Source organism: Tiliqua scincoides, chromosome 4 (assembly GCF_035046505.1).
Source record: "Tiliqua scincoides isolate rTilSci1 chromosome 4, rTilSci1.hap2, whole genome shotgun sequence".
NCBI lineage: Eukaryota > Metazoa > Chordata > Lepidosauria > Squamata > Scincidae > Tiliqua > Tiliqua scincoides.
In genome coordinates, this window is record NC_089824.1 from 79901607 (window position 1) to 79929599 (window position 27993).

The 27993-nt window shown below is 41.9% G+C and overlaps 1 protein-coding gene across 2 annotated transcripts; it reads right to left on the bottom strand.

Moving 5' to 3' along the window:
- Positions 1 to 1019: 1019 nt before the first annotated feature.
- LOC136649718 (enoyl-CoA hydratase EchA19-like) lies at positions 1020 to 27990 on the bottom strand. 2 transcript variants are annotated; one of them, XM_066626555.1, is made up of 6 exons: positions 27762 to 27990; positions 21677 to 21844; positions 14055 to 14152; positions 12308 to 12452; positions 10737 to 10886; positions 1020 to 2084 (listed from the first exon to the last, which is right to left on the bottom strand). In XM_066626555.1, exons 1-6 carry the CDS (start codon positions 27907 to 27909, stop codon positions 1861 to 1863), a joined length of 933 nt encoding a protein of 310 aa, XP_066482652.1. In that variant the 5' UTR covers positions 27910 to 27990; the 3' UTR covers positions 1020 to 1860. The 2 variants fall into 2 exon arrangements, with proteins under 2 accessions (XP_066482652.1, XP_066482653.1); XM_066626556.1 differs by lacking the exon at positions 27762 to 27990 and adding an exon at positions 27555 to 27753.
- Positions 27991 to 27993: the final 3 nt, after the last annotated feature.

The window sequence follows — 27993 nt, forward strand, 5'->3', positions numbered from 1 at the left end:
CCCAGGGAGCACACCAGATAATGTGCTTATCATTTCCACAGAGCTGGCTTGGGAACAGCAGAAAGAGCCCAAAGCAATAGCTGTCCAGCTCCCACAACAGATCGGAAGGGAAGGAAGTGAGTAGGAACTTGTTCCTGACTTTTGACCCCAACGCCATCCAATGGGGGCTTGTTTTTGACTCAGAGGATGAACACATCTCTTGAGCTTAAGGAACCTGAACTTTTGCAATGTCAGTAGAGGAAAAAGATGGGGGGGAAGCTGCCTGTTCATCTATTTTTGTACAATAATAATAATAATAATAATAATAATAATAATAATAATAATAATAATAATAATAATAATAATAATCTTTATTTATATCCCGCCCTTCTCCATAAAAGGGACCCTATTATAGGGAACAATATGCATTCAGTTAAGGACTTCATTAAACTGAAAGCTCACATTACTTTTGAAATCTATAAGGATGCTCTAACCCTCTCAATGAACTGATGAGAAAGGAAATCAAAGGCCTATTATGTCTACACAATTACAAGGATGTTTTTGCTATTTGAAGTCATACATTCTTAAAGTGATTGTGAAAGGTTAAAAAATACAGATGTCCTTGGTGAATAAAACAGAAAAGTGTTATGTGAAGTGTTTCAGGCTACAGAATTAAACACTAATACTGTTAAGAGAATGTTTTACTCCTAATATTTGCTCGCTCTCGCTCTCAAACTTTCCTTTCACTATCCTGTCTTTAAATATGTTATGAATACCAAGTACAGAATATCTTTACAGACATCATATTTTCCTACTCATGGAGGACATCTGGTGGTGAACCAGAGTCAACTTTTAAAAATTCTTCCATATAGGAAAAAAACTGTAGTTCTCCCTTTGAATTAGCTTCTTTAAATTCTTGCCTGTAAGCCAAGGTACTGTCTGTTCTAACATCCAGCAGGTGTGTCATCTCTTTGTCAGTGTACTGCATATACACCCACAAATACAGCAGCTATCACCAGAAGAATTTAAGATATGAAACATTTTGTAAAAAATAATGTAATGACTTTTATTTCTCTCTTGTCATGTTTATACCCCACCTTTCCCCCAAGGAGCTCAGGAGTAGGTTACATGAAGTTCTCCCATTTTATTCATACAACAGCCCTATGAGGCTGTTCAAAACAAAACATCTATCAAAAACAACATCTTGCCATAGGTGAGAGTAAGACTCATGGCACAGCAGTTTGAATTCTGTTATGTCAACTGCAAATCAAATACACTATCTCCTACATTTTACAGTAATTAAAAGTATAATATCAATGTTTCTATCATAAATTAAAGCTGTATAACTCCTTCTAGTCCAAAACAGGAAGATTACAATCTAAAACACATCATTTCTCTCTGTCTTTGGTGCACTAGGAAGTTCCTGCACATACTTCCTTTTCGATTCACTTCTATAGTGAATTGAAGGGGCAACTCCTTTCTACTGAAACTAATGGAGAAATTGGCTATGTGCATACCAGAATACCTGTGCCCCCACGACTGGTAGGCAAACTTTCTAAAAAAATTAATACATTCATTGTTTTAAAAAAATACTTAAAAGTAGAGTTCTGTTATTATGCAATGCAACTGTGCCCCAAGACATACAAATAGCTGGTAATTCTTAACTGCATTAAAAAAATACTATAGTCCTTCCTACCATTGATACATATTTAAATTTTCAATGTGAAGTTTTTTATAGCCTAGAAAAAATTTACAGAGCATACATTTCAATAGAATAAACATGTATTACATGTGCTATTCCTTAAGTGCTGACAACACAAAATTGTTAAAAGGCAGGTGGGGGGGGAAGGTGTTTTGACCAAACAGCATGAAGTTCAATTCTTACAGCTTTGCTCCACCACGCCCATAGCCTAAGCTGAACTTATTAGCACCAGGAACAGACTCTTTCAATATCACTTGTACTCCAGTGTCAAACTCAAACTGCATGGCTTCTGTGAAGGAAGACGCATCAAACGCACTATGGTAAGCAGAGTTCCTGTCCCCCTGCATGCATTGCTGAGGAAATGCTGAGATTTGTTCTGCTAATTCAATAGCATGCTGAAGAGCTGTAAGACAATAACAGAGGGTATGTAATTAAAAATTAGAGAAATGTAAATGGTACCACTAAGTAATATGTTAAATAACTACAAACCCCTGTGTCCCTATAATACCCTTGCGAAGGCTGTTCATGCATTTCTGTACAATTCACAGCTCTAACCATGCCTCCTCCTAATCAGCTTCCTTCAACACAAGTAATTCTGACTGTATTTCTGCAATGGAGCTTAGGTCATTCCATCATGATAGATTAACTACTGTACCTCAAAGGAGGCATCCCATTTCATCTCAACTCTCAGATCAGAACTTGCCTCTCCTCCATGAGGAGGTATACCAAGATCAGCGACTCATGCAGAAGAGTAGCAAGGCAGATCTACTTAGTGGGGGCAATCCACCCACCATTAAAAAAAACAAAAAAACTTTTGGGGAAATGCAACAGGGAAGTGTGTGTCCCATTTTAATTCTGGAAAAAAAGTGTATCTTAGCTATTGGAAGTTTGAGGTTAAATTGACACTGGTTGTATAAATGGAAACTCTTTTAAGTGATCTACCTGAAAGAGCAAAGCAGTAGTAACTTCTATGAGCAGGATAATCAGTGGTACAGAAATCCCTTGCTGGTTCTTGATGATTTTCCTCAACCATCATTTCTCTATCTGTGCTTAGCTCTCATTTTGCTTTGAGCCCCATACTTCACTGTGCTTTGTGCACTTCTTTACAAGTGCAACTTTTCCTTTGTATTAAATCCTGTAATTCCAACAGAATGTATCAAAGCCTACCAACTTATTGTGGAAAGCTTGTTGACTGGTCACCAGATCTGCCTTGAATGTTAGGAACAGTATAGCTAAAGCAGCAGGACACTGTTGGACATTAGAACTTATAGTAGGTCCTAACTAGTGGTGGTGCGGCAGTAGAGGACTGAGGATTGAAAAGGGTGAATGGTAAGAGATGCACACACACCCCTCAAACTCATTACAAGCTGAGCCCACTGAAGTTTAGGTCCTACTTGTAATGAGTCTGAAGAGCTCACCGAGAAGTTAAGCAAAGGTATCACACTCCCAATATCACCACTGCCACAGTCAAATGACTCAGGGGAGGAAAAAAGCTGTACAGTATTAGTTGAGCCCTATTCCAAACTGAGCCAAGGAGAGTTTATTCATCACTAGTCCTAACAAAAACAAACAGTTATGCTGGTGAGCACCTTTAGCATAAAAAAAAAAATAGGAAACTACTGTGTTAACTAACAGCTGTCACAAAACCCACCCAAGTTACACACACAAAATCCTAATTTAAACTTTCCACTGTTACCAGTATTAGGATTCAGTTTTGTAAAATGCAATTCTGTGCGAAAAAAAGCTCTTCCTAATAGCCAGAGACATCAGATACAACACTGAGATTAGGAAAAACGGCTTGTTGGTCAGAGGATATAAATTCTAAGCAAGCATGAGATCCAGCACCCTTTAAAAGACATAAAAGCCACTATTCTACTGAACAAGAATGCATCATCTTTGCACCACCACCTCAACAAAGCCAAACATATTGGCCTTCAACTACTGTACCTGTTTTTCACTGCAATCTTGGGAATAACAAATCTAAAAATAAAGTAACTCTGTTTGGCCTAGTTTTTCCCCCTCTCTTTTTCAAGGACTGCTTCTTTTACATACAAACTGTTGAGCAGGAGTATTTAATGAGTAAAAACAATATGTTGCTATTTGTGCACTCCTTTCTTTTCCTGTAAATATTTTCTAAAAAGGGTGTCTCTTCCCCAATCAAAATCTTCAAGAAGTGAACACTGTGGCAGATCAACATTGATTAATTCAGTAACATTATTAAGACCAACTTTGTTAAAGGTTTGAAAGCAAAAAAAAAAATTCATACTTAAGGTGCTGCACATAATCACAACTTTGTTGGAAACCCATGTCCACACTCTATCAAATAACTTCATCTGCGGTTTCAAATTGTCCAGATATGGAAATGTATATATACGTTCCAAGAACTAAGGGATAAACCAGATGTGATGATGGTAGTTCTGTGCATTTAGACATGGAACTGTTCCAATAATGGAGAAATTGGGAGGTCAGATTTTAACCATTGAAAGGGCATATGGCTGGGGGGGGGGGAATGAAATCATGCCATTCCCTGTACTTTCCTGCAGTCCCTTTCCCCAACTGAGGTTATTTCCTGTACTGAAACTCAGCTGAGAAGAACAAGGAGGGTTCTGCATTCCTCAGCCATATGCCCCTCTTGCTGTTAAAATCATACACACCCCTCTGCGCAATTGCCGCAGTTCCACATTGACACACACACACACACACACACACACAGAACTACCACCATCATGTCTAATTTGGCCCAAGGCTGCCTTCTTTTGGCAGCTAATATAAGCAGCAGTAGCTATGGATCACTCCCAACACCTGGCTTCCCCCATGGAAGGAAGCCAGGACTGGGAGCAATCCTTAACTGCTGCTGCTTGTTTTGGCCATCTCTTCATCTTGGGAAACCTACACTTGAACCCCAGCCAATTAATAAATAAAGAGTAGTTCTAGGTACTATTTCTACAAATATTTGTTGGTTTCCAGTTCTATTTTCTCCCCATTTCCTTTCTGCCACACAAACAGGAAAAAAGAACACATAATTTAGACAGAAGAAAATGACAGGAGTCCCAATTGCCAGGTGAGTGGCAAGATTCTAGAATACAAGTTTTCTGAAACATAAGATGGTAAGATATATTGCATGCAACAGATTTAAATATAAAGGTTTATAACTGATTGCCTATGATTTTCAGATTTTCTGCCTTTAGAGAATCTGCTCAGGGCATCAGCAGCTATCAAGCAACCTTTGAGCATCTATCATGGACCACTGATGCTGGGGGGGGGGGGGGGAGGCACACATCACAGGTCAGCTAAGTTGAGCACTAGTTGATGGTCCATGGGTATCAGAAGGCCATCTGTCTGGGGCTAGCATGGTGTCCAAGACTACGTTTACAAATGTTGTACATTTATTTTACAAAACTGTAAACCTCATGGATCCAGGCCAGCTTACAATATATAAGAATTAAAAAAAAATCCAGATAATTGTCCACTGCAAAATAATTCAAACAAAAGGAAAAAAAATAATTTAAAGGAGGAAGAGTTTTGGAAAAAAATATCAACAAGAGAAATGATGGAAGTGTGAAAGAGGAAATAAATGTGAAGTTTTTCTAAACAGAAAAGTATCAGTACCGGGGAAATGATGAAAGGGGAAATAAAGAATAACAGAACAAAATAATAGCTTACAGTACAATCTGAGGCATGACTGCTCAGGAGTATGTCATTATGACCAGTATGGTTTACTCTCAGGAAAGCGTGTATATAGATTGCAGCCTTAAAGTGGATCCAATAAGGAAAGATAACAAAAGGAAAAATGTAGGCACCTTTCTTTAAGTTGTAAGAATGTAATCTTTCATCACGTGTTGTTGAACAATTCAGTAAGACACATGCTTCTATTCTAATTTTAAAGATCTGGAGCTGATGCAGGGGCCTTACAAAGGGCAAATGAGAAGGTGAGCCTGTTTCTTGTTTGTTTCACTTCCAATTGCATGTGGGGATTCACATGGCTGAATGCACGATCATACTCTACTCACAGGAAACCATTGTGTTACTGACAAGCCAGTCTATTTTACTATGGGCAGAGAATTATGGGGATATGAAGGAACATTCAGTCATTTCAGTTCCCACCTGCAGCCTAAAGCCCAAGATATAGGTTTACCTCTTCATCAGCTGTTCACACCAAGAACTAGGCCATAGTGAATTCCTAAAGTAATATATCTGTGTCACACATTTGGCCTCCCAGCAATTACAGATTTCCATCCACCAGACCCAGAGGCTTGCCTATGACAGAATATAGGTTATCAGCTTCTTCATGTTCATTTGAAGTTTATGTTTGAAATTTTGCTCTGAAGAGCTAGGGATGCCCTCCAGCATACCATTGACAGAGGTGGGTGTTTTCAGTGATAACGAAATAAAACCACACAACACCACTTTCTGCATTTCTCGTTTTTGTAAACCAACAAAACCAAAATCTGTGACATCTACAAAAGAATTCCCCTACACCTCTGTATGCATGTGGTTGCATCTGCTGACACTATAAGATTATTATAATTTATAATTATAATTTTTAAAAATGTGCTCTTGGAATAAAATCACATAATACCACTTTATGCACTTCTAACTTTGGAAAACACTGAAATCTATGAAAAAATAAAACTATTTTCATCTATCGCTAATTATAGATGACAATAGGAACACTCCTGTATATGTACCAAAACCAGCTCCAGGTTTCAGCAGGCCTTTGGAAAAGTGCCCTTCATGGGTCTCTCCTATTTGGATGGGCCCCAAGAAAGTCCCTCTACAACCAAAGAAAGGTCATGGGCACAAATGTGGTCATAGGGAACCGCAGCGGGCCCTTGGCAGCTGCCCAACTATGCTGACCCTGATTCTAGCTGTACAAAGTTTTCATTTACACAACTGTAACATATTACTGAAGGATCATTTCTATCTGCTATATAGAATAGTTCACTCTGCAGTAGCCTACCCTGCATAGGCTTCTAAAGTGATTTGTTAGTAAAATGACCATAACCGTTTTCCTTTAAAAAGAAAACCCATAAGGATGTTCAACATATTGCTTAATCTCTCACAATAGATACAGTATTTGTTTCAGAATAGCCAAAACTGAAATGACATTCAGCGACTCCTGCGGGTACTTTAAAATACTGGACTTGCTCAGAGGCAAAGGGAGCTGTTTTGCTCCTGGGGAGCTAAAGGGATGGGCAGCCCAATCCTGAGCTCCCATGGCATGCAGCTTCGGCAGTACCAAAAACAGTTGCTGCCGGATCCTGCATGCCACAGGCTACCACAGGCAGCACCTCAGGAAAAGGGGACTTTCATCCCCTTCTCCTGGGTAAGGGACATAGCCCCGCAATGGGGGATACTCAATTCACCACCGACCTTTTGGTAAAGGCGTTCATGTAGGGTGCCGAGCCCCACATGGATAGAATCCAATGGAGTAGAGCTCCACTGGAATCGCCTTCCCGCTCCCGTCACACCTCCTCCCCGCCCTGTCTCTGCCCGCCTCCCTCCTCCCCACTTCCTCCCACACCCCCACTTTCCTTACCATGGCTTGGCGGTCCATGTGACCGCCGAGTGGCAGAGGCCAGGCGCCCGCCTGGCGCTAGCCCAGCGCTGGGCTAGCATGGGCGCTGGTCCAGCGTTAGGCCTCGCACATTTGTGACAGTGCGCCAGTGGTAAGCCAGCGTGTTGAGCTCAGGATTGGGCTCTCAGCTGATTAGCTGGAGGAGGGGCTTACTGCTGATCCTGCCCACCTGCTTTACCTGCAGATACATTCAGTGATATTTAGTATCTTGTTAAGTAGTTAGAGGGGGGATAGAGAGGAAGCAGTAACAGATGTTTGTGTTTAGAAAACTAAATAAGGATTGAACTGCCATAGCATTGATCTGGTCATACGATTTCAAAACAAATCAGGTCTTATACTAAAAACACAGTTTTCCTTTTAATTTTTAACATTTCAAATGAATCCCACCAGAGTAGTATATGAAATGTCAAGCTAAACACACTGGATGCATTTGGTTCCAGCCATGACTTTATGTACATGTGTATGGAGTCAGGATTCATCCCCCTTGCTCGGTGATTTAACTTAAATGGGAAGGTGGAGGTGGGAAGAGAAAAGGGTCTGAAAGTTCAAAACTAGCAATTTTGGTATGTATGCATGCATGCATTAAAACATGTTTGAAAGAGCATCCCGCAAATTTTCAAAAGTTAAAAGGAACATAGGAAAAAGAAAGTAAGAATTTCCCCTGGAAAAAGGACAGTTGGAGAGGGTGCGTTTATACAATATGTACCCGGTGTTAAATTTTACATATCTATACAACATAGAAATGAAATTATTTTTCTGTCTCTGGCCTATGTTATATTCAAGGACAGCATAATTTCTGCCACTAAGAACTGGCTGTTTTATATGTGGCTTTGAGTTCATAAAAGGCATCTCAGTTTTCAGAACATGCACAAAAAAATAAATAAAGGGGGAGTGTGGAAGGAGTAATCGCATAATATTAAGTTTCGTAAATAAAGCCCTAACAGCCCAGATGGTTCGAGCAAGCAACGTTAAGGAGGCCCACCACCGCAAAGTTCCTGCAGCTAAGAGCAGGGATGACCAACTTCTGTTTTCTCAGCAGCCACTCTATTTTCCAACAGGGGGAGTGAATTTTGCCCTGCACAAGTTGTACCTGTAAGCAGCAAGTGCTTCATAGCTATGGACTACATGTGCTCAGGCACAGCACTACATACATACAAATGTGTATTACATTGCATTGCCTTTTGTAAATCACCTTGAGTTGCTACGAACAAGAGAGGCCAACTGTTATAATTTTAAAAAATATTTATATACTACTTTTCAACCAAATTAAAAGTGTACATAACCAAGGGGGGGGGGGGAGAGACACCAACAAACAACAACTGGAAAATATATTATGCTGGGGAAAATAAATGCATTTGCTTTCCCACTGCTAAATATAAGAGAACTACCCTCAAAAGGTGCCACTTAGAACATCAGCATGAGCCTATAAATGTAAATGTTTCTTTTTTTTTTTTTTCTAAGAACCTAAAAATCCAGGACAGAGAGATAACATTTAAAGTATGGAAAAACCTCCATTTTTTTATACCTGGGATGAAAAAAAAATGGTATTTGAAACTGTGAGCAAATGTACCATCCTTTGATTAAGAGTTCATAGGGCTGAAAGAGGGACCAGGTAAAATGGTTTTTGGGGGGACAGCTCTGGTCTGTGGGGCACCAGTTGAACATTTTCGGCGTAAACAAAACAGGGTTTCTTTCACGTTTGTTTCAAGAGATGCTTCTCCTAATGCCAACTAAAACAGCCGTATTTTTGAAGGAATCCGGATATCAGAACGCACAGAGTACATGACAGCAAGTCTGTGGAGACGTTAGTCACTTCTTGGACTTGAAGAATGGCGGCAACTTCAGCAGGGGTTGAATAACTTACTGTGTTATAAATGATCTCTCTTCCCCATTACACTTCCATGATCAAAATAATCTAATTTTAAACACACACATACCCAGAGAACCTAAAAAAGAAACATCTGAATTTGTACCTTTTTGTTATGGCTAGTTGGCTCCCAGCTCATTTCCTGTTAAAAACTCCACTACAACATGAACCCCCTGCCCCTGCCCCACCAGAAATTTTGAAAGCCTGTTTTGCTTGCAGATATGAAATACATGCTGTCATCATTTTGTTAACAAGTCAGGAGACACAGCAGTCAGACCAACTTAAGCAGCTGCTACTATCCTTCAAAGACAGTTTCCATGCCAATTCAGGATGAGGTAAAGCCTGTTTCAGAAGGTCTTCCTTTTTGCTTCTACAGGAAACCTTTAGAGTCTGGTCAGAGAACAGTAGTATACATTTACCTTACAGAGGTAGTTCCCCCTCAGTGGTCAAAGGTTAACTGCAGGAATGTGTTTTCATGAAGGGGCACACCCTTGTTATTGGAAGAAATGTATTTCCATGTTGTCAAACTCTCACTCTAAATTAAGCAGAATCAAGGTTCTGGTTTCTAAATGGAATGAAGTTCATAAAGGACTGCCAATTGGTGGCTACGGGAACAGAAACAAAGTTGACATGTAACACATGTGTGCTCCGTGGCTCTGGAAAGGAACACGTCCTCCCCACTCCCACCTCTGTACTAAAGCCAGGCTCACACATTGTGATTTGCCTACATCATATCGGAATTGCCTCTATGCAGCCACATGAGCAGAAGAGAGTTGATTTTTCCCCATCTTAGACCAGTGATATGTCACAAACATATACACACCAGTGTAAGAAGGCTACGTAGGTGTGTGGGCTAGTAATTTCTGTGAAATTATCCACAAGGCTCTGGAACACTATACTAAATGTCTTCCCATGTGCCACTAAAAAGCACCTTTGAGCTTTTCACAAGCTCTTGACACAGATTATGTTCATATGAAAAAGAATACTGAAGAGAAACAGATCATGCATTCTAACCAATGTTATTGTTATAGTTGCATTAAAGACCATTTTAAATTTCACGCATGAAAACATCCTGAGAGTCCAGGCTGAGTTACCCAGGCTACAAGACACAGACATAGACCTAGAGGAGTGGATTGGCGAAAATTTATCTGCAGAGGTAAGGAGAAAAATAAAATCCAACCACAGCGCTAAGTAACTCAAAATATTTCTCCAACGTGCCAACTATATTTTAAATAGCAGTGTTTCTTCACATACCTATCATCAAGCTTCTCACGCTACAAAGGTGGCCTCCCAAAGGAGACACATGGTTTCTAAAGTTTTTCAGGATGGGATCCAGCAACAGAAAAGTCTCGCCTGTTGGCTAACAGCCCAAACTCAAGGTTCTCATGCCTTATTGCCAGGGTTCACTTTTATAAAACCAATTGCAGTTGTGCAATCTACTGTACATACTTAATTCCAGACTTCATGAAACAAAAAACAAAACTGGATACAGGATTGCTGCAGTCTGCTTACTTATCCAAGTCTATCATGCCTGGTTTTATATTTACCATCTCTCATAAAATCAACTATTCTAAAGCCAGTTATTTATGACTTGGCACATAAGCACTGACCTTGACCACTGGGGACTATGCGGTTGGCCAGCCCAAACTGGTAAGCTTCTTGGGCACTAACAGGCCGCCCAGTGAGAATGAGATCCAGTGCTCGTGAGAGACCGATTAGCTTTGGTAGTCTTACAGTGCCACCATCTATCAGAGGAACGCCTGAAAAAGAGTAAAAAAAAAAAAAAGAACCATAAATTAATCAACCTATACCCTATCTGAAGCAGAAGGCAATGTTGATGTCACTGAAATAATTAGACACTTCAATACAACCATTTTGAAATGTGGTGAAGGGCTGGTGGATTAACATGGATAATCCTCACCTATCATCCAACTGCCATGTAACCATGCGTTTGTCATACGATTACCAAATAACATGGAGTCTGAACAAGACTCTGCTTTGGCCAATTTGGGGCATGCAAAAATAGAAGTTAAAAGAAACTGAAGATAAAATAGCTTTGGTTTCTGCAATGAGCCTCACCGGCCCTACTGCAGACCAGAAACCATCGAGATTACCTGCGCAATTCAGCCCCCGAGTCTTGAATACAAGTTTAGCACCACTTATGAACATCAGAGTTTTATTTTGGATATTTTTTACTTTTCCAGCCTCTCAAATTCTGATTTTCTTTATCCAGAGGTGCAAGCCTGAATAGCATCTGAATAAGTTTAACACTCAATGATTAACTATGTGAGGGTGGCAAACCTAAAACTTCATTGTGCACACTTGTAAAGTTAGTGTTATCTGCGATCTTATAGTAATAGGAAAGAAAAAAAACTAAAATATTAAAGATGGCCTTTCCTTCTAACAATGCGACTAATGTCTCGGTTAGTCATGAAACATTTCTCAGCATCTCAAAATGATATCTATAATGGGCAGTTGGGTAATAGGTTGACTCCAGAGTTATAGCTGCTCAAAGAGTTACCCTGAATCCCTAGAAGCACAGCAATACTCCCATTGATTAATCAGTGGGTCAAGGACTTGGTCTGTATGAGGTGGGTGCCTATAATAGTTGGAAAGGACTAGACCAAGGGTGACAAACATAAGGCCCGCGGGCTGGATGTGGCCCCCCAGAAGTAAAATCTCTTCTTTCATTTGCAGATAATGAATTTCTATGTCAGAGCAAAGTGTTTATTTCTGGTCAACATATGCTTAATGACATCACTTCCAGCTTAATGATATCACTTCTGGCCCTTAGCAGGTGCCATGAATGCTATTCAGCCCACTATATGAAACAAGTTTGACACCCCTGGACTAGATGATGGTCAGGAAATCTGATGCCTAATTTATGCAAGAACCTGCCATCTCCTAACTTTTTTATTAACTCCTTCCCCTAAATTGGAAACTCTGGACATTGCTATTCCCACTGCTATTCCCACTGCCCTCCTCTTGTTTCTACCAATGACAGCTATTAACTACTTAGGGGTCACTTTTGTACACCACCACATGATTTTTTTATTCGGCTTCTTTTTCTTTTTGGCTGGGGCTACCAGGAGTGAGACCAATGTAAAACTGACATATTTGCACCATTTAACAATAATAAAAAAATGACACAGAAATTAAACAAACAGATCATAAGACACACCAAAGCGTCTGCAGAACACTCCCAAAACAGCGCTTTCTTCCACAACACGAAGGTCAGCCAAGAGGGACAGCTCAAGTCCGCCAGCCACTGCGTAGCCACTCACTGCAGCAATCACTGGCTTGGAAAATGTCATTCGTGAAGGACCCTGTAACAGGCAAACTGAAATCCTTACTGACACACAAAACACCCATAAGCCCTGGAAGTGCAGTTGAAAAAGCTGCACATAAATTAACAAAATGTGTAAGCGCTTCGTGTGAAGTATGGCACACATGTACAAACATAACCCTTTTAATTACATTATCACACATTATATTAATGTATTAGAATACACCATTCTATTTATTAATTTAAGCCATGGTTGCAAAAAATTTTATCAGCACAAATACTTTCAGTTTAATGATGTCTGAAAGAAAATACAGTTTTAGAAGGAATGCAACATCAATATTTGTTCAGATTAATTTCCTTGTAGACAAGAGTAAACTCCCACTGAGGACCAAACCAGATGAGACACACCATAGTCTTCAGTGTATATATTTTTCTTGTGAAATAGCAAAGTGGTAGAGGCTTGATCCAGATCAGGATCGTGGGTGGAGAAGAGTGTGGCATCCCTGCCATTTTCCCATTGAAAACTGCTTCCCACTCCAAAGCAGCTCTTTGTCTCCAAAGGTGCCCCAGTAAATTATGCCAAGAAAGCAACTGTACAGAAAGCCACTTAATTTGCAAAACGTTTATCATGCTGCAAATTTCAGTTTTTCTGGGCATAGAGTTTGGGCTAATCTGGTGTGGGACTGTGATTCATTTAGAGGAGAGCACACACAGCCCTTCCTTATTATGTGCCAATGATGCCCATTTGTGAGAAGAAACCAACATTCTGATGGCATTGTGATGGGACCACCATTGAATAACCAGGCTGTTAAATAAGATCAGCAGAGACCCACCTTGCGTGTCATCCCCTGCTCCCTTCTCTTTCAACTCACCTAGAGCAGTTACCACTAGAGAAGAAAGAGCCTTGCAGAATAAGTCCATACACCTATCGGATCCAGCATTCTGTTTCTAAAAGCAGCCAGCCAGAAGCTTGCAAGTAGGCAAGAAGAAAAAGCATCCTCCTTTACTGTCCCCAGTATCTGACATTCAGAGATGTACTGCCTCCAAACACGCTGATTTCATCTACAGCACAATTCTTTACACATCTGCTCACAAGTAAGGATCACTGAGTTCACTCCTGGATTAAGTGCGTATGGAACAACAGTCCTTGCTATCATTACTACAAGTAGATCGATCAAGTATCTTCATGAGTTTGCTTAACCCTTTTCTAAAAGCAAAGTATAAAATAGTAAGTTTCAGTTGGTTGGGGGAGGAGACACAAAAACAGCTCTGAAGGATCCTTTCTGTCCTTCCACCCTCTCTGTGTAATGGCACTCTGCTTCATTTGCACTATAAGTGACCCTGCAAATACAACCATGTTATTCACATTTTTATAAACACAGGGTGCATAATTTCCAAGTTTACTGGGAGTGGACATATAACTTTTCCTTTGGGAAAAACAATTCCATTTGGTTTTAGTTACTTTCAGAGAAGGGAAGATTCCTCCTCGCCCTGCTCCCCCTCCCCTTTTTATGTCAGGAACTTAACTAAAATGTGTTGCTGGTTGCCATGGAACCAAATGAGTTGCAAGGCAGCCATGGAAATGGACTTCAGTTTCACAAAATTGTCAGGATTTCCCTCCAGACTGCTTCCAGGAACATACCATAGGACCAGGACCCTTGGTGACATCTTGTTCGCATTTGATTGCGGTTGGGTTGTGGGCCAGCTCCTTCAAATCATAACCAGCACAGAAATTACCTCCTACAAAACACCACAAAAAAAAGCTAAAAGTTAGATTGTGGAACAATAAAGGAAAAAAAAAGTTGGCTTCAGCTGTGCCTCTTTCTTTAGTTAAGATTTGAACCATTATAGATACACTGTATTTCAAAGGATCCATTTTCTTTTATTCAGAACCTTTGCCTCTATGCGTATAAACACCAAAGATTTTTGGGGAAGGATATGGCTCATCAGTCTATTAATGGCCAACAGCTAAATGGAGCCTGTCCATATTCAAGAATCAGTGCAGCTCCAGACGCTAGTGGAAAACAATGCAAGGGAAAGAGAGATGGCCACTGTATCCTGTCTTTGTACTCCTAGAGGCATCTGGCTGGCCACTACTAGAAAATGTACTAAATGGACCTTGGTCTATCTCAGGGTTGCCCAAACCCCAGCCCTGGGGCCACATGCAGCCCTCGAGGCCTCTCAACGCGGCCCTCAGGGAGCCCCCCGTCTCCAATGAGCCTCTGGCCCACTGGAGACTTGCTGGAGCCTGCATTGACCAGACAAAACTGCTCTCAGCGTGAGGGTGACTGTTTGACCTTTCGCATGAGCTGTGGGATGAGGGCTCCCTCCACTGCTTGCTGTTTCACATCTGTGATGTAGTAGCAGCAGCAAAGGAAAGGCCAGCCTTGCTTTGTGCAAGGCCTTTTATAGACCTTGAGCTATTGCAAGACCTTCATTCATTCATACAAGTTCATCTTTAATATATTCATTTATGTAAACTTAAGTAAATTTATTCAAATTTTAAATGTAAATTAATTCTTTTTTCCTCCTGCCCCCGACACAGTGTTACAGAGATGATGTGGCCCTCCTGCCAAAAACTTTGGACACCCCTGGTCTATCTAAACCAAAAGACAATTTATTTTTGCATACTACTTAAGCCATGCTTTCAGTCCAATGGGTTCTCAAAGCTATGCATAAAACACAAGCAAAATGATGTGCAGAACACAATCCCGTAGCCAGCTGACCGCAGTCTTCCAAACACTCCTCGGCTGTCCACTTCTCTCTTGCCAAACATGCACAACCTCTCATATCTTGAGGCCTTATGTGAGTTTTTGTCCCAATTCTACCTTCTCCTTGGCCTCTCTTCCAACTTTATGCCCCTACCACCTATTACTTTTTGGATATTGCTTATTTTTGCAATATAGGACAAGGTCTTCAGCATCAGTGCTGTTCTTTTGGAAAGTGTGAGGGCCCAATCCTATCCAACTTTCCAGCACCGGTGCAGCCTCAATGCAGCCCTGAGGTAAGGAAAGAAATGTTCCCTTACCTTCAGGAGGCATGTGACTGCCTTCCCACCAAAGAATGCAGCATACTAGCCCCATTGACACAGCTGCACCAGCATTGAAAAATTGGATAGGATTGGACCCTGAGAAAATTTTCCCTGTTTAGCAACTTGGTTTTCTCTCATCGAAGCTGAACTACTAGCGATCTGCAGTTTTGTCCCCTGCATAATCTGAATGCTTGTGAACATTCCATGCCATCACATCAGCTCAGCCAATCAGAGGCAAAAGCTTTGTTACCACCACAAGTGCAATACACTAAAGGTGTCCTTACTATACATGCAGGCTAACGGAGCATACAATGGGCATTCTGCCACTTGCAGCTTCTGTTTCTGCACAGCATTGTGCCTGGCAACCCTTACTGCCCCCAAGGCAGCAATGAGGACTAAGAAATGGAGGGTGTGTATTGAACACCAGAATAGCAAGAAGAAAAATGCAAAAACAAAAAACCCAGAACTTTGTGGAGAGGACTACAGTAACAATTTTCTCTCTTTTTAAAGCATCGTTTCGTTCAATAATTTAAAAAACAGAAGTTATATCTCCTTAAGGGCACATCACTTCATGTATTTATTTTTTTAAGTTCTAACCACAACCAAGAATTTCATTCAAAGGATCCAACCAGCATATCCTCCACTTAATCCCTTATCACCAAAACCATGTCTCCTTCTTCCTTCACCGCAAAAGCAGCTAATTCAAGCCTTTTCTTGTGTGGCAAAGGAATCATTACTTTTGTGTGCATTGGAAGCAGAAGAAAGAACTGCTGTTGACTGCGCCACCATGATGAAAACCAAAGCACTGGTGCCCGCAGTATTTACTTTAATAGCCGGCTCTGCAAAAGTACAGAAATCACTCACTGTCTCCAGCATGCAGAAGGCCACAAAGCAGGCATCACCCAGATATGTGTTTAACAGATGGGACCACTGTTTGAGGCTTAAGACCCCAATGCTATAATTTTCTCAATCAAATCAGTGTTCTATAAATAACCTTATGTATACACATCCTTGGGGGACAAAGCCTTTAAAATATAAATATACATAAATCTTCCTTCTTTAAAAGTTTCCAACTGTAATCTCTATCCTTTTCCCCTCAGAGTTTCAATAATGCAGCTGCTTCAAATTCCAACTGAATACTACTTTTCTATGTCAATAAAATAACTATAAAGCAAAAGAGAGACAACATTTGTTATGTTGTCATGTTACTAGCTGCAAGAGTCAGCCCAATGCTAAAGAGTCAGCCCAATACTAAACTGCCCTGGAGCAGAAGGTGAGCAGGCCTGCCCTGCATCCAAAGCAGGGTTGGGTACAGTTGCGGCTCAGCCCAGGGCAAGGGGAATTCCTTCCCCTTACCCTGGGTAACGTCACAGCAGTCCCAACTCAGATCTGTGCCACTGCCCCCCCCAATCACTCTATGTATAGACTCATCATTCAAATGCACGCCCATAGGGCCACCTTTTCAGTGCTTAGGCCCAAGTCCTAACCAATATAGTGGTATAGCGGTGCCAATGGGACGTGTGCCGCATCCTGCAGTTGGGTGTCACTCACTGAGGCCTCCTCAAAGTAACAGAATGCTTGTTCCCTTACCTCAGAGCTTTGCCTTTATGTCGGTGTTAGAAAGTGGATTAGGACTGCGCCCTAAAGGTCTTAATCTGGCCCTGAATGTATTCAATCACAGTTCCATGGCAAGCACACCGATATAAACAGAGGTCCACAATTCCAGTGGTCATGGCAAGTGTTCCATCACCCCTTCAGTGAGAGAAGATCCTGTTGCTGCCTCTAGCTTGAAGTTAGGGACAAGGTAGAGCAGTGGCATAACTAGCCCATCTGTCACCCAGGGCATACTAACATTTTGGCGCCCACTGATTTAATTAATTAAATTTATTATTATTACTGTATTATAGAAGATAGCAATGTAAAAATGGTAGATGAAATAAATTTAGCTTACAAAAACTTGTGCCACATTACTTTGTTAGGGCACAATCCTAAACAAGTCTACTCAGAAGTAAGTCCTATTGTGTTCAGTTGGTCCTTAGGGTCCAATCCTATCCAACTTTCCAGCACCAGTGCAGCTGCAGTGCAGTCCCAAAGTAAGGGAACAAATGTTCCCATACCTTGAGGAGGCCTCTGTGTCTGCCTCCCCACCACAGGATGAAGTGCATGTCCCACTGGCGTAGCTGCACTGGCACTGGAAAATTGGATAGCATTGGGCCCTAAGTTGTCACAGGGTCGTGAATATTTTACAATCTTGGCACATCTCCCACACATACAGTTCTGTCTTAAGTAGCATTATGAACTCTGAAAATATCTGATCAAAAGCATTCTCTCAGAGACAACTGCATCCTAAAGTGTTCTGTCTCTTTAAAATGCAATGTAAGAAGTTGCCCATAAATCGTAGTCCTGAGCACATTTATTTGGAAACACTGAAATAAATTAAATTTACTTACAAGGTAAAGGTGTTTGGGTCCATAGAGTTAGGTATACCATGTTATCATTATAATATGAAATCTGTAATGCTCAGAATGGTGCATTTGCACAGGATATTTTTCAGGGACTGAAATCAGTGCATCTAATCCTGCAAGCCTGTCATAAAACACAACCTTCTGTTCTGGGGCATAGTTCCCTATGTTTCTAGTTTTGCATTTGACATAAACACAGATCTCTCCTAAGCAAATATGCCCAGAAAATGACCGATATCATATTTAAATCAGACACAAAACAAAAGTGCAGCTGATCAGTTACAAACACACACACACAACTTTGATTGGCAGAGTGGCCATGCTTCCTAAAATGTACACGGCACTCATGAAATTGGCAGGAAACTCCAGGGCTAGCCCAGGCTAGGAGGCAAAGACTGCAAGCCTAACCACACTTCCTGAGAGGAAGCCCCATTGAACAAAATAGGACTTACTTTTGAGTAGACCTGGTTAGGAGTGTACCCAAACAGGATCATTCAGCCAGATTCTGCTTCTCCAGCAAGACCATACCACACTTACTATGGGAGCCTGCTTTGGGTCCCATCCCCACGTCTCCTATGCCTTTAACAGTGACATCCTATGACAGGCAAGAATTCAGTTGTTCTTTTTGCACCAGGGAGAAGCTAGGGGAATCTAATTAAGTTCAAGGTTGGAAAGACTGGGATTCTCTCATGTCAAAAGCAACAGAAGAGAAGTTGAAGAGCTGCCTCTGTTCTCTTCTTTCTCCCCCCCCCCCCAGCAGTTTCACATGAAGCATCCTTTAATTTTCCCCACCCACCACCCCTTTTTTTTTGCTGCTTAACATTAAACATGATAATGAACTGAAAAGGAATGTCTGTTCAGGCTTTGGTTCTAATGTGTATCAGGTGTGTTGGGGGAGGGTGCCTAACAGCTTTCCACTGTGCCAGGGACTTCTCAAAAAGTCACCCCAGACTACCCATCCCTCGTCGCCCAGGCTTTGCCTGAGGTGGGCTCCTTTCCAGACAGCTAAGACCCCCAAGCCCCTCCTTCCAGAGGATGCACACTTCTAGTGGGAAGAAAAAGTTCTTAATGGAAGGAGCTAACTTTCAGGCTGCAATCCTCTATGTCAGTGGTTCTTGAACTTTTCTGGCCTGTGGCTTCCTTGATCCTTGTGACCATTGGGCAGGACTCCCCATTACACCTTACCTCAGTTACCCCCAAAATGGGAATGAAGGTGTTATACACTAGAAACAAAAAAAAACTGCTATCCTAACCACACTTACCTGAGAGTAAGCCCCATTGAACAAAATAGGACTTACTTCTGAATAGACCTGGTTAGGATTGTGCCCTGAGTTTGTTAGCAGCACACCTGGAGGATTTTTGGAAAGGGGGAGGAGTGATGAATTTGCTGGGGGAGGGGAAGACTTTGTTTTGTGTGTATCTGCTAATTGCAAACTGATGCAAACTGAGACCCAGAGACATTTTGGCTGCAATCCTAAACTCACTTTCCTGGGAGTAAGTCCCATTGAACACAATGGGGCTTACTTCTGAGTAGACCTAGCTAGGATTGTGCCTTTTGTCTGACAATAGCAGCCAACATGGGAAGTACCCCCCCCCCAAGGAGGCAGGAGGAAAAAGGGGGGTGGCTGAAAAGGAATGGGTATTTTTATTTTTTAATCAATTTTTGGAGACAAAACTATCAGGAGTGGCTTTTTTTCTTTTTTTGAAAGGGGAGGAAAAAGAGAAAGGTGAGGATCCTGGGTTAAGCTGACACAGACCCCAAGCCTATGTAGGTCTACTCAGAAGTAAGTCCCATTTGAGTCAATGGGGCTTACTCCCAGGAAAGTGTGGAAAGGACTACAAGCACACAGAGCAAGATTACAACTCACCCCAAAGTAGATGGGGGCTGTTCACACACATACACCCCAGTAGATGCAGATGCCACCCCTATTCCTCCCTGGCAAGATGGAGGAATGCAGGCTGGGGCATTTGGACACCCCCACCACCACCAATAAGAGCAGGCTGGGCTCCCTCCTTCCCAAGCAGAGGAAAGTGCTGTGCTGCCTGTACTTACTCTTCCCTCCCAGTTTGAAGCCTGTCAGGAGCGTGCCCTGTGCTGATGAGATGCAGCACCTCTGCTGCTGCCCAGCCAACCTTCTCTCCCTCCTCCCCACCTCATGCTGCCCCACCTGCCTCCTTCACAGCTGAAGAAAAGCAGCAAGTCAGTGTGCAGCTGAGCAGAGCAGCTATGGCCACCTCTCTCCCCCAGATACCTCACAATGCTCCTAGAGGCTAGCCATGCCTCCCTAGGGAGCCGGGACACACAGATTGAATACCTCAGGTCTATGTAGTTACCTGGGAGCAAGACCCATTGAACACAATGGGACTTACTGTGAGCATTTTGTTGATTTTCCAGCAGAGATAATGAGTGCCCCTTCTCCTTTAAGAAAAGGACAAAGGGGTGAGGCTGGTGGAGGTGCCCCCAGAGGGTCAGTGCCGGGGCATCTGCCCCATTTGCCCTGCCCTAGGTCCACCAGTGAGGTGGAGATCATTTCCATATGCATTGCACTTAGAATTACAGCACAACTACAGCTAAGAGTCCTCTTCAACGTTAAGCAGGAGCTGAAAGTGGAAGTTCATATTTTGATACTCTCAGCACCAAACAATCTCCTGCTCCCTGGACATCAGTGCGTAACTGCAGAGACTGTTTCCACCTCTCTACAGCTCCAAACCTGGAGCTGGGAAATAGAGCAGGAGACTGTTCCTGACCTCAAGCAGATGAACAGCACAAACAGGTCCTGGCAACCACATTTTTTTACTCAGCTACAAGACTAGCCAAACATTGTGGACTACAGTATATAAAACTTGTATTTGTAAACATTTAGATGGTTGGATTGTATTGTTTTTAATTATTATAAATTGTAATCCTTGCATATAAAGTACAGCTTCCTTACAGCACGTCAGACCATTGGTGACTCTGTAATGCCTACTCTGAATGAGAACAGGTCTCCAAGATCCCAAGGTGGAAACTGAGATCCTAACTGGAAATGCGAGGGACAGTTAACATGCAGAGTATAGTTGGACCTTGGAATCCATGGGTGATCCATTCCCAGACTCCCACAGATATTGATATCTACACATCAGTTCAATAGTACCACCAAACGTGACCCGAAATGTTCTCTGGCTACATCTGGAGGTGTTTCTGAGCCCCACAGGGGCCCTGCACAGCCTCTACAGGCCTCAAAAATGCCCCCAGAGGTGCTGAAAGGGTACTTCCAGTTTTGACAAAAATCAGAAGTGCCCTTTTGGCACCTCTGGGGGCGTTTCTGAGACCCACAGAGGCCGTGCACAACATCTGCAGACCTCAGAAAGCTCCCAGACATATCTAGAGAACACCTCCAGTCATGTCCGGAACCTCAGGTCTGGCACTTCACTGCAGGTTCAGAAAGCTCAGTTAAATCCACAAATACCAAATCCACTGATATGGAGTCTGGACCTCTAAGTTCTTTTTCCCAAAGTCAAGATCCCCTCCCCTATTATTCTCCTAATCTACAAAGGTTTTTCCAGTATTCCCTGTTATGGATCCTTTTGGATCTAGGTGCGTTTTAAGAAGTCATAAAAATGCTAAGTTTGGAAACATTCCCTCATGTCTTTTCAATTTAGTTAAGTACAGTTTCTATTTTTCCCCTCTTGAGCGCATCCATGTATTTCATTGTCAAATACATGCAAAACGTTTTACAGATGCACTTAAAAAATGGAAGATGTAAAACGAGAACCTTGTATAAGCCTCACCCAATCCATGGAGGATGGCCACCTTCACTGAATTATCCTCTTCAAAAGATTTGAAAGCCTGAAATAGCAGCCTTGCAGTCTCCTGGTTCACAGCATTCCTGGCTTCTGGTCTGTTGATGCCAATGGTCATTATGGTTCCATGAATTTCGTTAATCACACTCCTTCTCCCTGAGATAATAGAACAGGGAAAACATGACCTTTGTGCACAGTTCTACTTTGAAAAGGTCAGCTACTGACCCAGGAAGCATGTATATTATGAACAAACTGCAGGCTTCAGAGCTTTTCCCCATCATGCTCAGCCTTGTAGCCTCCCCCACCCGGCAACATCCAGTCCAATGAAGAGTTCTGGAAAACTCAAAACTTCTGTAGCCAAGTCACCATTCTGCGACATTTCAGTTAGCACTTCACTCTACTTTGGTTTTTTTCCCCCCCAAAATGCATCAACACAGCTACTCATAACTGTAGTAAAATTTAAAAGAATGGCTAGGGGGGAAAAAAAACAGTATCATGTATTAACCCTATGTTTAAAGTATTTGTTGAGAAGTTGGTGTATCACTTTTACAACTAACTGCACAGACTGGCTTCAATTTATTTGAGGGTGTGTAAATATAGAGAGTTACTTGCCAGTCTTGGATGCAAGCAATAAAATTAAGGCACACAGGACATTCCCTGGGGATTATTAATAATGAACAGCTGTGAAAAAATGATGGGGTGGGGCACAGCAGGGGACTGGTAATTTGCAAGAAAATGTCTTAAGTTCAGTTTCTGTAAAATGTGTTTAAAGAGAGGCAGTTACCACAGGAATGGCATCTAGCCTTACTCTCAGCTTACGGTTTGACTAGCGTGGAGAGACAACCAAGATGCAATATCAGCAGAACTCTAGAAGCTGCCTTGTTCCAAGTCAGACTGTTGGTCCAGCTAACTTAGGACTGTTCACAATGACTGGCGGTGGCTCAACAAAGTTTCAGACAGAGAAAGGTCTTTCCAGCCATACTTGGAGATGATGCCAGGACTGAACCCAGGACCTTCTGTATGCAAAGCAGGTGCTCCACCACTGAGTTGCAGCCCTAGCCACAGCCTTGTTATGGTACTCCATTTATCACAAAAGTCACCAATCTTACTCTCTTGGGAATTAGTACACTTTGAGCGCAATCCTAAGATTGCACTGGGCTGGCGCAAGTCCCTTGCACTGGCCTGGGAGGGTCACAAACATGCCATAAAGTATGTTTGCACCTACTCCAGAGTCAGCTGTGCTAGCACACAGAGGTGCACTGGCCTGCAGTGATCAGATCCAGCCTCCATGGTAATGGAACAGGGTAAGTCCACGCCGGCTGAGCTCAGCTGGTGCAGGGGCCTGGGGGGCAATGGAAGGGCGGGGAGGAGGCGTTGTGTGGTGGGGAGAGGGTGGGTGAGAGAGAGGCATCTATAGCTTAGCCACAATTTACACTATGCAGTTGTATAACGTGACGTGTATTACAATGCATTAGGCAACAGGATAGATTTAAGATAACTGAAAAAATGTTTTGATGATACAAATAAAACTAAGATTACTGTTGGAATCAGCAACTCTGAACTTTATTAAGAAACATTAAAAATTCAACAGAAACCATTTTTGTGTTACACAGTGTAATCTGTTCCCGACACATGTGGAGGACACTAATATTTGAATGTAGAACTCAAGGTCGAAGTCCCAACAACTACTCTGGTTTTTCAAACTGTGAACATACTTTCTGAATCAGAATATCAGCAAGTTCAAAACTCCAAGCTTTACTGAAACAATCTAATCCAAACTAATCTGTTAATGTACATTGAGTTCCTCCGGGTTAGAGACCTATTGGGCCGGAAAACAGATGCTTAGCATTTTATTGTCCATATCTTCACTCCCTATCTCAATACTGCTCACCCAAAGGCAGTTGAAATCATTAGAATTTATTTAGTCTTCCATCAGTGACTTTAGCCAATTATGAGACAATTTTTCCCCTTCACAGAACAATAGGAATTATTTCATTGGGTGAATAGATTAAAACCAGTTGTTATTCCCTTGCCTAATAGAACAATTTGTAGAGGGCTACAAAACAGCACAAGATGAACAAGTAATTCATTTTATTGTAGACTGTTTAAAAAAAAAAAGTCTTGGTAAACACTCTCTAATGACATTCTTCTTTCCTGAAGTATAACCACATGAAGAGAAATAATACAAGGTTTATGATCCTGTTTATAATCAGTCTCAGTCTTCTGTGAACAATGGATACTTACTGGCACATGTACTGTTAAGGAAGATTGCTTTGTACAAAATAGCAAACACCAAGCTAGAGCAGGAAGAGGCCTTCGTAGTATCAGAACATTGCATTCACCAGCACTTAACGACCCCTGAAGCATTTCTAATTTTAATTTAATTTAGGTCCTGGATTGCTTGATCAGTCAAAGCCGATTCTTTGAATCATAGTTGTTTATTCAGATGAAGGACCTCAATCTTTGCGCAAAAAAAAAAAAAAAACCTTCTTATTTGGCATGAATGTGCTCAGTCAAAGCACAGTGAGGGCCACTTTACATAGTATAAAATTATGTACCTTGTGTATCAGTAGTGTGGTCTGTAACTTGGAAGTTCAGAGAAAAGTACTTTAAAAAAAACAACTCTTTTCTAATGTAAAAGTCCCAGTCCCAAAGATGTGGTGATGGTGTCTAGCCTGGACGCCTTTAAAAGGGGATTGGACAAGTTTCTGGAGGAAATATCCATTATGGGGTACAAGCCATGATGTGTATGCGCAACCCCCTGATTTTAGAAATGGGCTATGTCAGAATGCCAGATGCAAGGGAGGGCACCAGGATGAGGTCTCTTGTTATCTGGTGTGCTCCCTGGGGCATTTGGTGGGCCGCTGTGAGATACAGGAAGCTGGACTAGATGGGCCTATGGCCTGATCCAGTGGGGCTGTTCTTATGTTCTTATGATCAGCAGTTGCATTTAACCATTTAAGACAGGGCGCCCAAACCCCAGCCTGGAAGCCATTCGCAGTCCTCAGGGAGACTTGCTGAGTCCCCAATGAGTCTCTGGCCCTCTGGAGACTTGCTGGAGCCCGTGCTGGCCTGACGCAACTGTTCTCAGCGTGAGGGCAACTGTTCGACCTCTCATGTGAACTGCGGGTTGAGGGCTCTCTCCATTGCTTGCTGTTTCACATCTGTGATAGTGAAGGAAAGGCCAGTCTTGCTTTGTGCAAGGTCTTTTATAGACCTTGAGTTATTGTTTCATTCATTCATATAAGTTCCATCTCTAATATATTCATTTATGTTAATTTATTCAAATTTGAAATGTAAATCAATTTTTTTCCCAGCCCCCAACACAGTGTCAGAGAGATGATGTGGCCCTCATGCCAAAAACTTTGGACACCCCTGATTTAAGAGATAGCCTGAACTTAATCACAATTCAGCTGCCATCAAATCTCATTTTGCCCTGATTTAAGAACTGCAACTGAGGCAGTTGTTTAAACTACTGGGATAAGGAGAGGGAAATAGCTTTCATGTTTTATAACAAGACATGGTTCTAGACCTCAAGATTGCATACAGAATCTTAGGCCACCTAATAAGCTTCAAAGCTGAACAAGAATGTAAACCTGGATTTGCACTTGTCTGCACCCAAGCCCAACATTCTCAATACCACATCATCTGGACTTTCATATCTTGGTTTTCAGATCCCCCAATAAGCTATAAACTCACTGGGTAGCCTTATGTAAGTACCCTGGCTTCACTTTGTATTCCCATCTAAAATTTCTATTAAGATTATATATCACACAAGATTGTTAAGAGAATGAGGAATCACTCTAAGTATTAAAAGATTTTCCAGTTAAAGGTGCAATTCTGCATGCATTTACACACGCTTAAATCCCACTGAGTCCCATGGAAACTGGCAACACATAACTGGGCACAAGATTTGGACAAGACATTTTTAATAGTACTTATGACTGTATAATGATATCTTAAAAGTTGTAAGTCAGAAGGGGGGAATCACTGTGGAATCCCATGGTTTTTAAAATATACATTAGTAGTTTAAATGTGATGTACAGATCTGGTTGGGACTTAGCACTATCTGATGCACACCTGATGCACAGGACTACTGCCTGTCCTGGATATTTGACAAATTATTACATCAACTACAGTTTCCACCTTTTTTTCTGGAAGGAATTCTGTGCCTTAACAGTGACAGACAGAGAATCACTAGGCAATTTTTCCCCCCATTATTGAATTAGATAGCATAATTGGATTAGGCTGGAGAAAACTGCCTTTGTTGAATTTCTGCTTGTCACACAGTTGTTCAAAAACATATAATTCCCATCACTGACTTCCTATCTGCTGCTGGATCCAGAAGAAGATTCTTGTCTTTATCTGCAGAGACCTCCACAGCCTCACCCCTCTCCACTTCTCAGATTCCATATTCTGTTACACTCCTGTCCACAACCTTCATTCCTTTGGCTGCAGGGCCCTTTAACCATCCAGAAGTCCCTTGTGCACACACAACCCGGAACATTTGTCTGATGCTTCTTCCACTCTCACCTCTTCTGATCAATACACTCACCTCTTGGTGAGTGGATCTTTATGTCATATTGGTCTTGCCTAGCTGTGCTGCCTTGTGAGATTTCCACCTCAGGAATCCAACTCCCCCATGCCTGAACTCCATGATAAAATCATTGCACAGCATTTGTATTGTTTAGACTAGTCAAATCTTCTACTTCCTTTAAATCCCACATTTTCTGTGAAGCATTACATTACCTCGTGTCACAAAGCTTAAATATATGAATATTCTTTCTTTGCTAATTCCTGTCTTCATTACCTCCTTTTCCTCTGTTCCTTCCCCAAGGCAATTCTGCGTACATGATTAGCATAGTATTAACAGCAATTATAATAAATAAGGATAGTGATAAAGAACCTTTCTTTTTTGGAAAAAAAAGTATTAACTCTACCCAAATCAGTTCATGAGCAAACAATTCCCCCAGAGTAGTGGTTTTCAAACTTTTAGCACTGGGACCCACTTTTTAGAATGAGAATCTGTCAGGACCCACCAGAAGCGATGTTGTGGCTAGAAGTGACTAATCAAGCAGAAAAATGTTTAACAATCCTAGGCTGTAATCGTACCCAGGAATGCCCCATTGATTATCACGTTAAAAGCATATACATAGTAGCCTGTTCAAAGTACAGATCTGTAACATTTCCCCAAATGCAGTCACATACCATGGTGGCATCAAGTCTAATAAATTAAAAAAATACTGAAATGAATGGGGACCTGCCTGGAATTGGCTCGTGACCCACCTAGTGGGTCCCAAACCACAGTTTGAGAACGCTGCCCCAGAGCACATCGCTGTTCCAAGTAAATGAAGATCAGATATTTTATGACCTGATCCCTAACGAACACAGATAACTTCTTTATTTTAAAAAAATAATTGTACTATCCTTTATTATTATTGCACTTCATATTTTATCCCTATTTCAGCATTTTACTGCTATTCCCCCCTCTATGTTGTATGCAGCCTTAAGCTCTCCATTTATTCTGAAATGACTATAAATCATTTACTATTATTTATTTCCCCATTTATTCAGCCATTTAAAAGATAGCCAGGACTTGATCACAGATCAGCTGCCATCAACTCTAATTTTGCCCTTATTTCAGAACTGCAACAGAGACAGCTGTTTAAATGGACAAATAAATGGCAAAATAAAAAATAATAAAATAATTTTTCATGGCAGTGGTTAAAGTTGCCAACTTTTTCTCCTGGAAGTGCTCCTGTGCTGCATAAAAGCAGAAAATCTGCAGGGAAAACTTCTCCCGGCCTGCAAAAGGCACTTGATGGGGGGAAACTACACGTTCCAAATGCCTGTTTGGACAGGATACCTTTTCTGTTTTTGCAGCACTGATGCTTGACCTGCAGATGTCGCTGGGAGGCTGTGAAATTTCCATGCACTCCATCCGAGGCAGCAAACTGTCGATTGCATCGCATTGTTTTGCACCTGTTGGAGCTGGGCGGCCCCAAGTTCTGCCAGTGTGTCCACAGCCTCCTGTCCTTGTGCTCAACACCGGGAGGAAACGAGAACTACACACCTTCCCTGGGTGGCTGCTGCCCTGCAGCTCCTGAGCTCGCCTGCATGCCAGCAGATGTCTCTATACTTGCAGATTGCAGTGCCCTGAAGCTCTTCCACACTCCCCTGCGCAGAAGACGCGAAGATCTGGACAGGAGCTGCCTGGACATTTCCAGTGCATGAAGTTAGGCGCAAGACAAGTCCCCTAACACTGGCTGTGTGGACACGCCTTCCTTTTCCAACTGCGCTTGCGT

Excerpts from the sequence above, each read along its gene's own strand:
- LOC136649718 (XM_066626555.1), bottom strand. The coding sequence starts at position 27,909 with ATGTCCAGGCAGCTCCTGTCCAGATCTTCGCGTCTTCTGCGCAGGGGA. Across the intron at positions 12,453-14,054 it reads CCAAGGGTCCTGGTCCTATG|GGTCCTTCACGAATGACATT; the intron begins GTATGTTCCTGG and ends TGCCTGTTACAG. Across the intron at positions 2,085-10,736 it reads CATAGTCCCCAGTGGTCAAG|CTCTTCAGCATGCTATTGAA; the intron begins GTCAGTGCTTAT and ends ATTGTCTTACAG.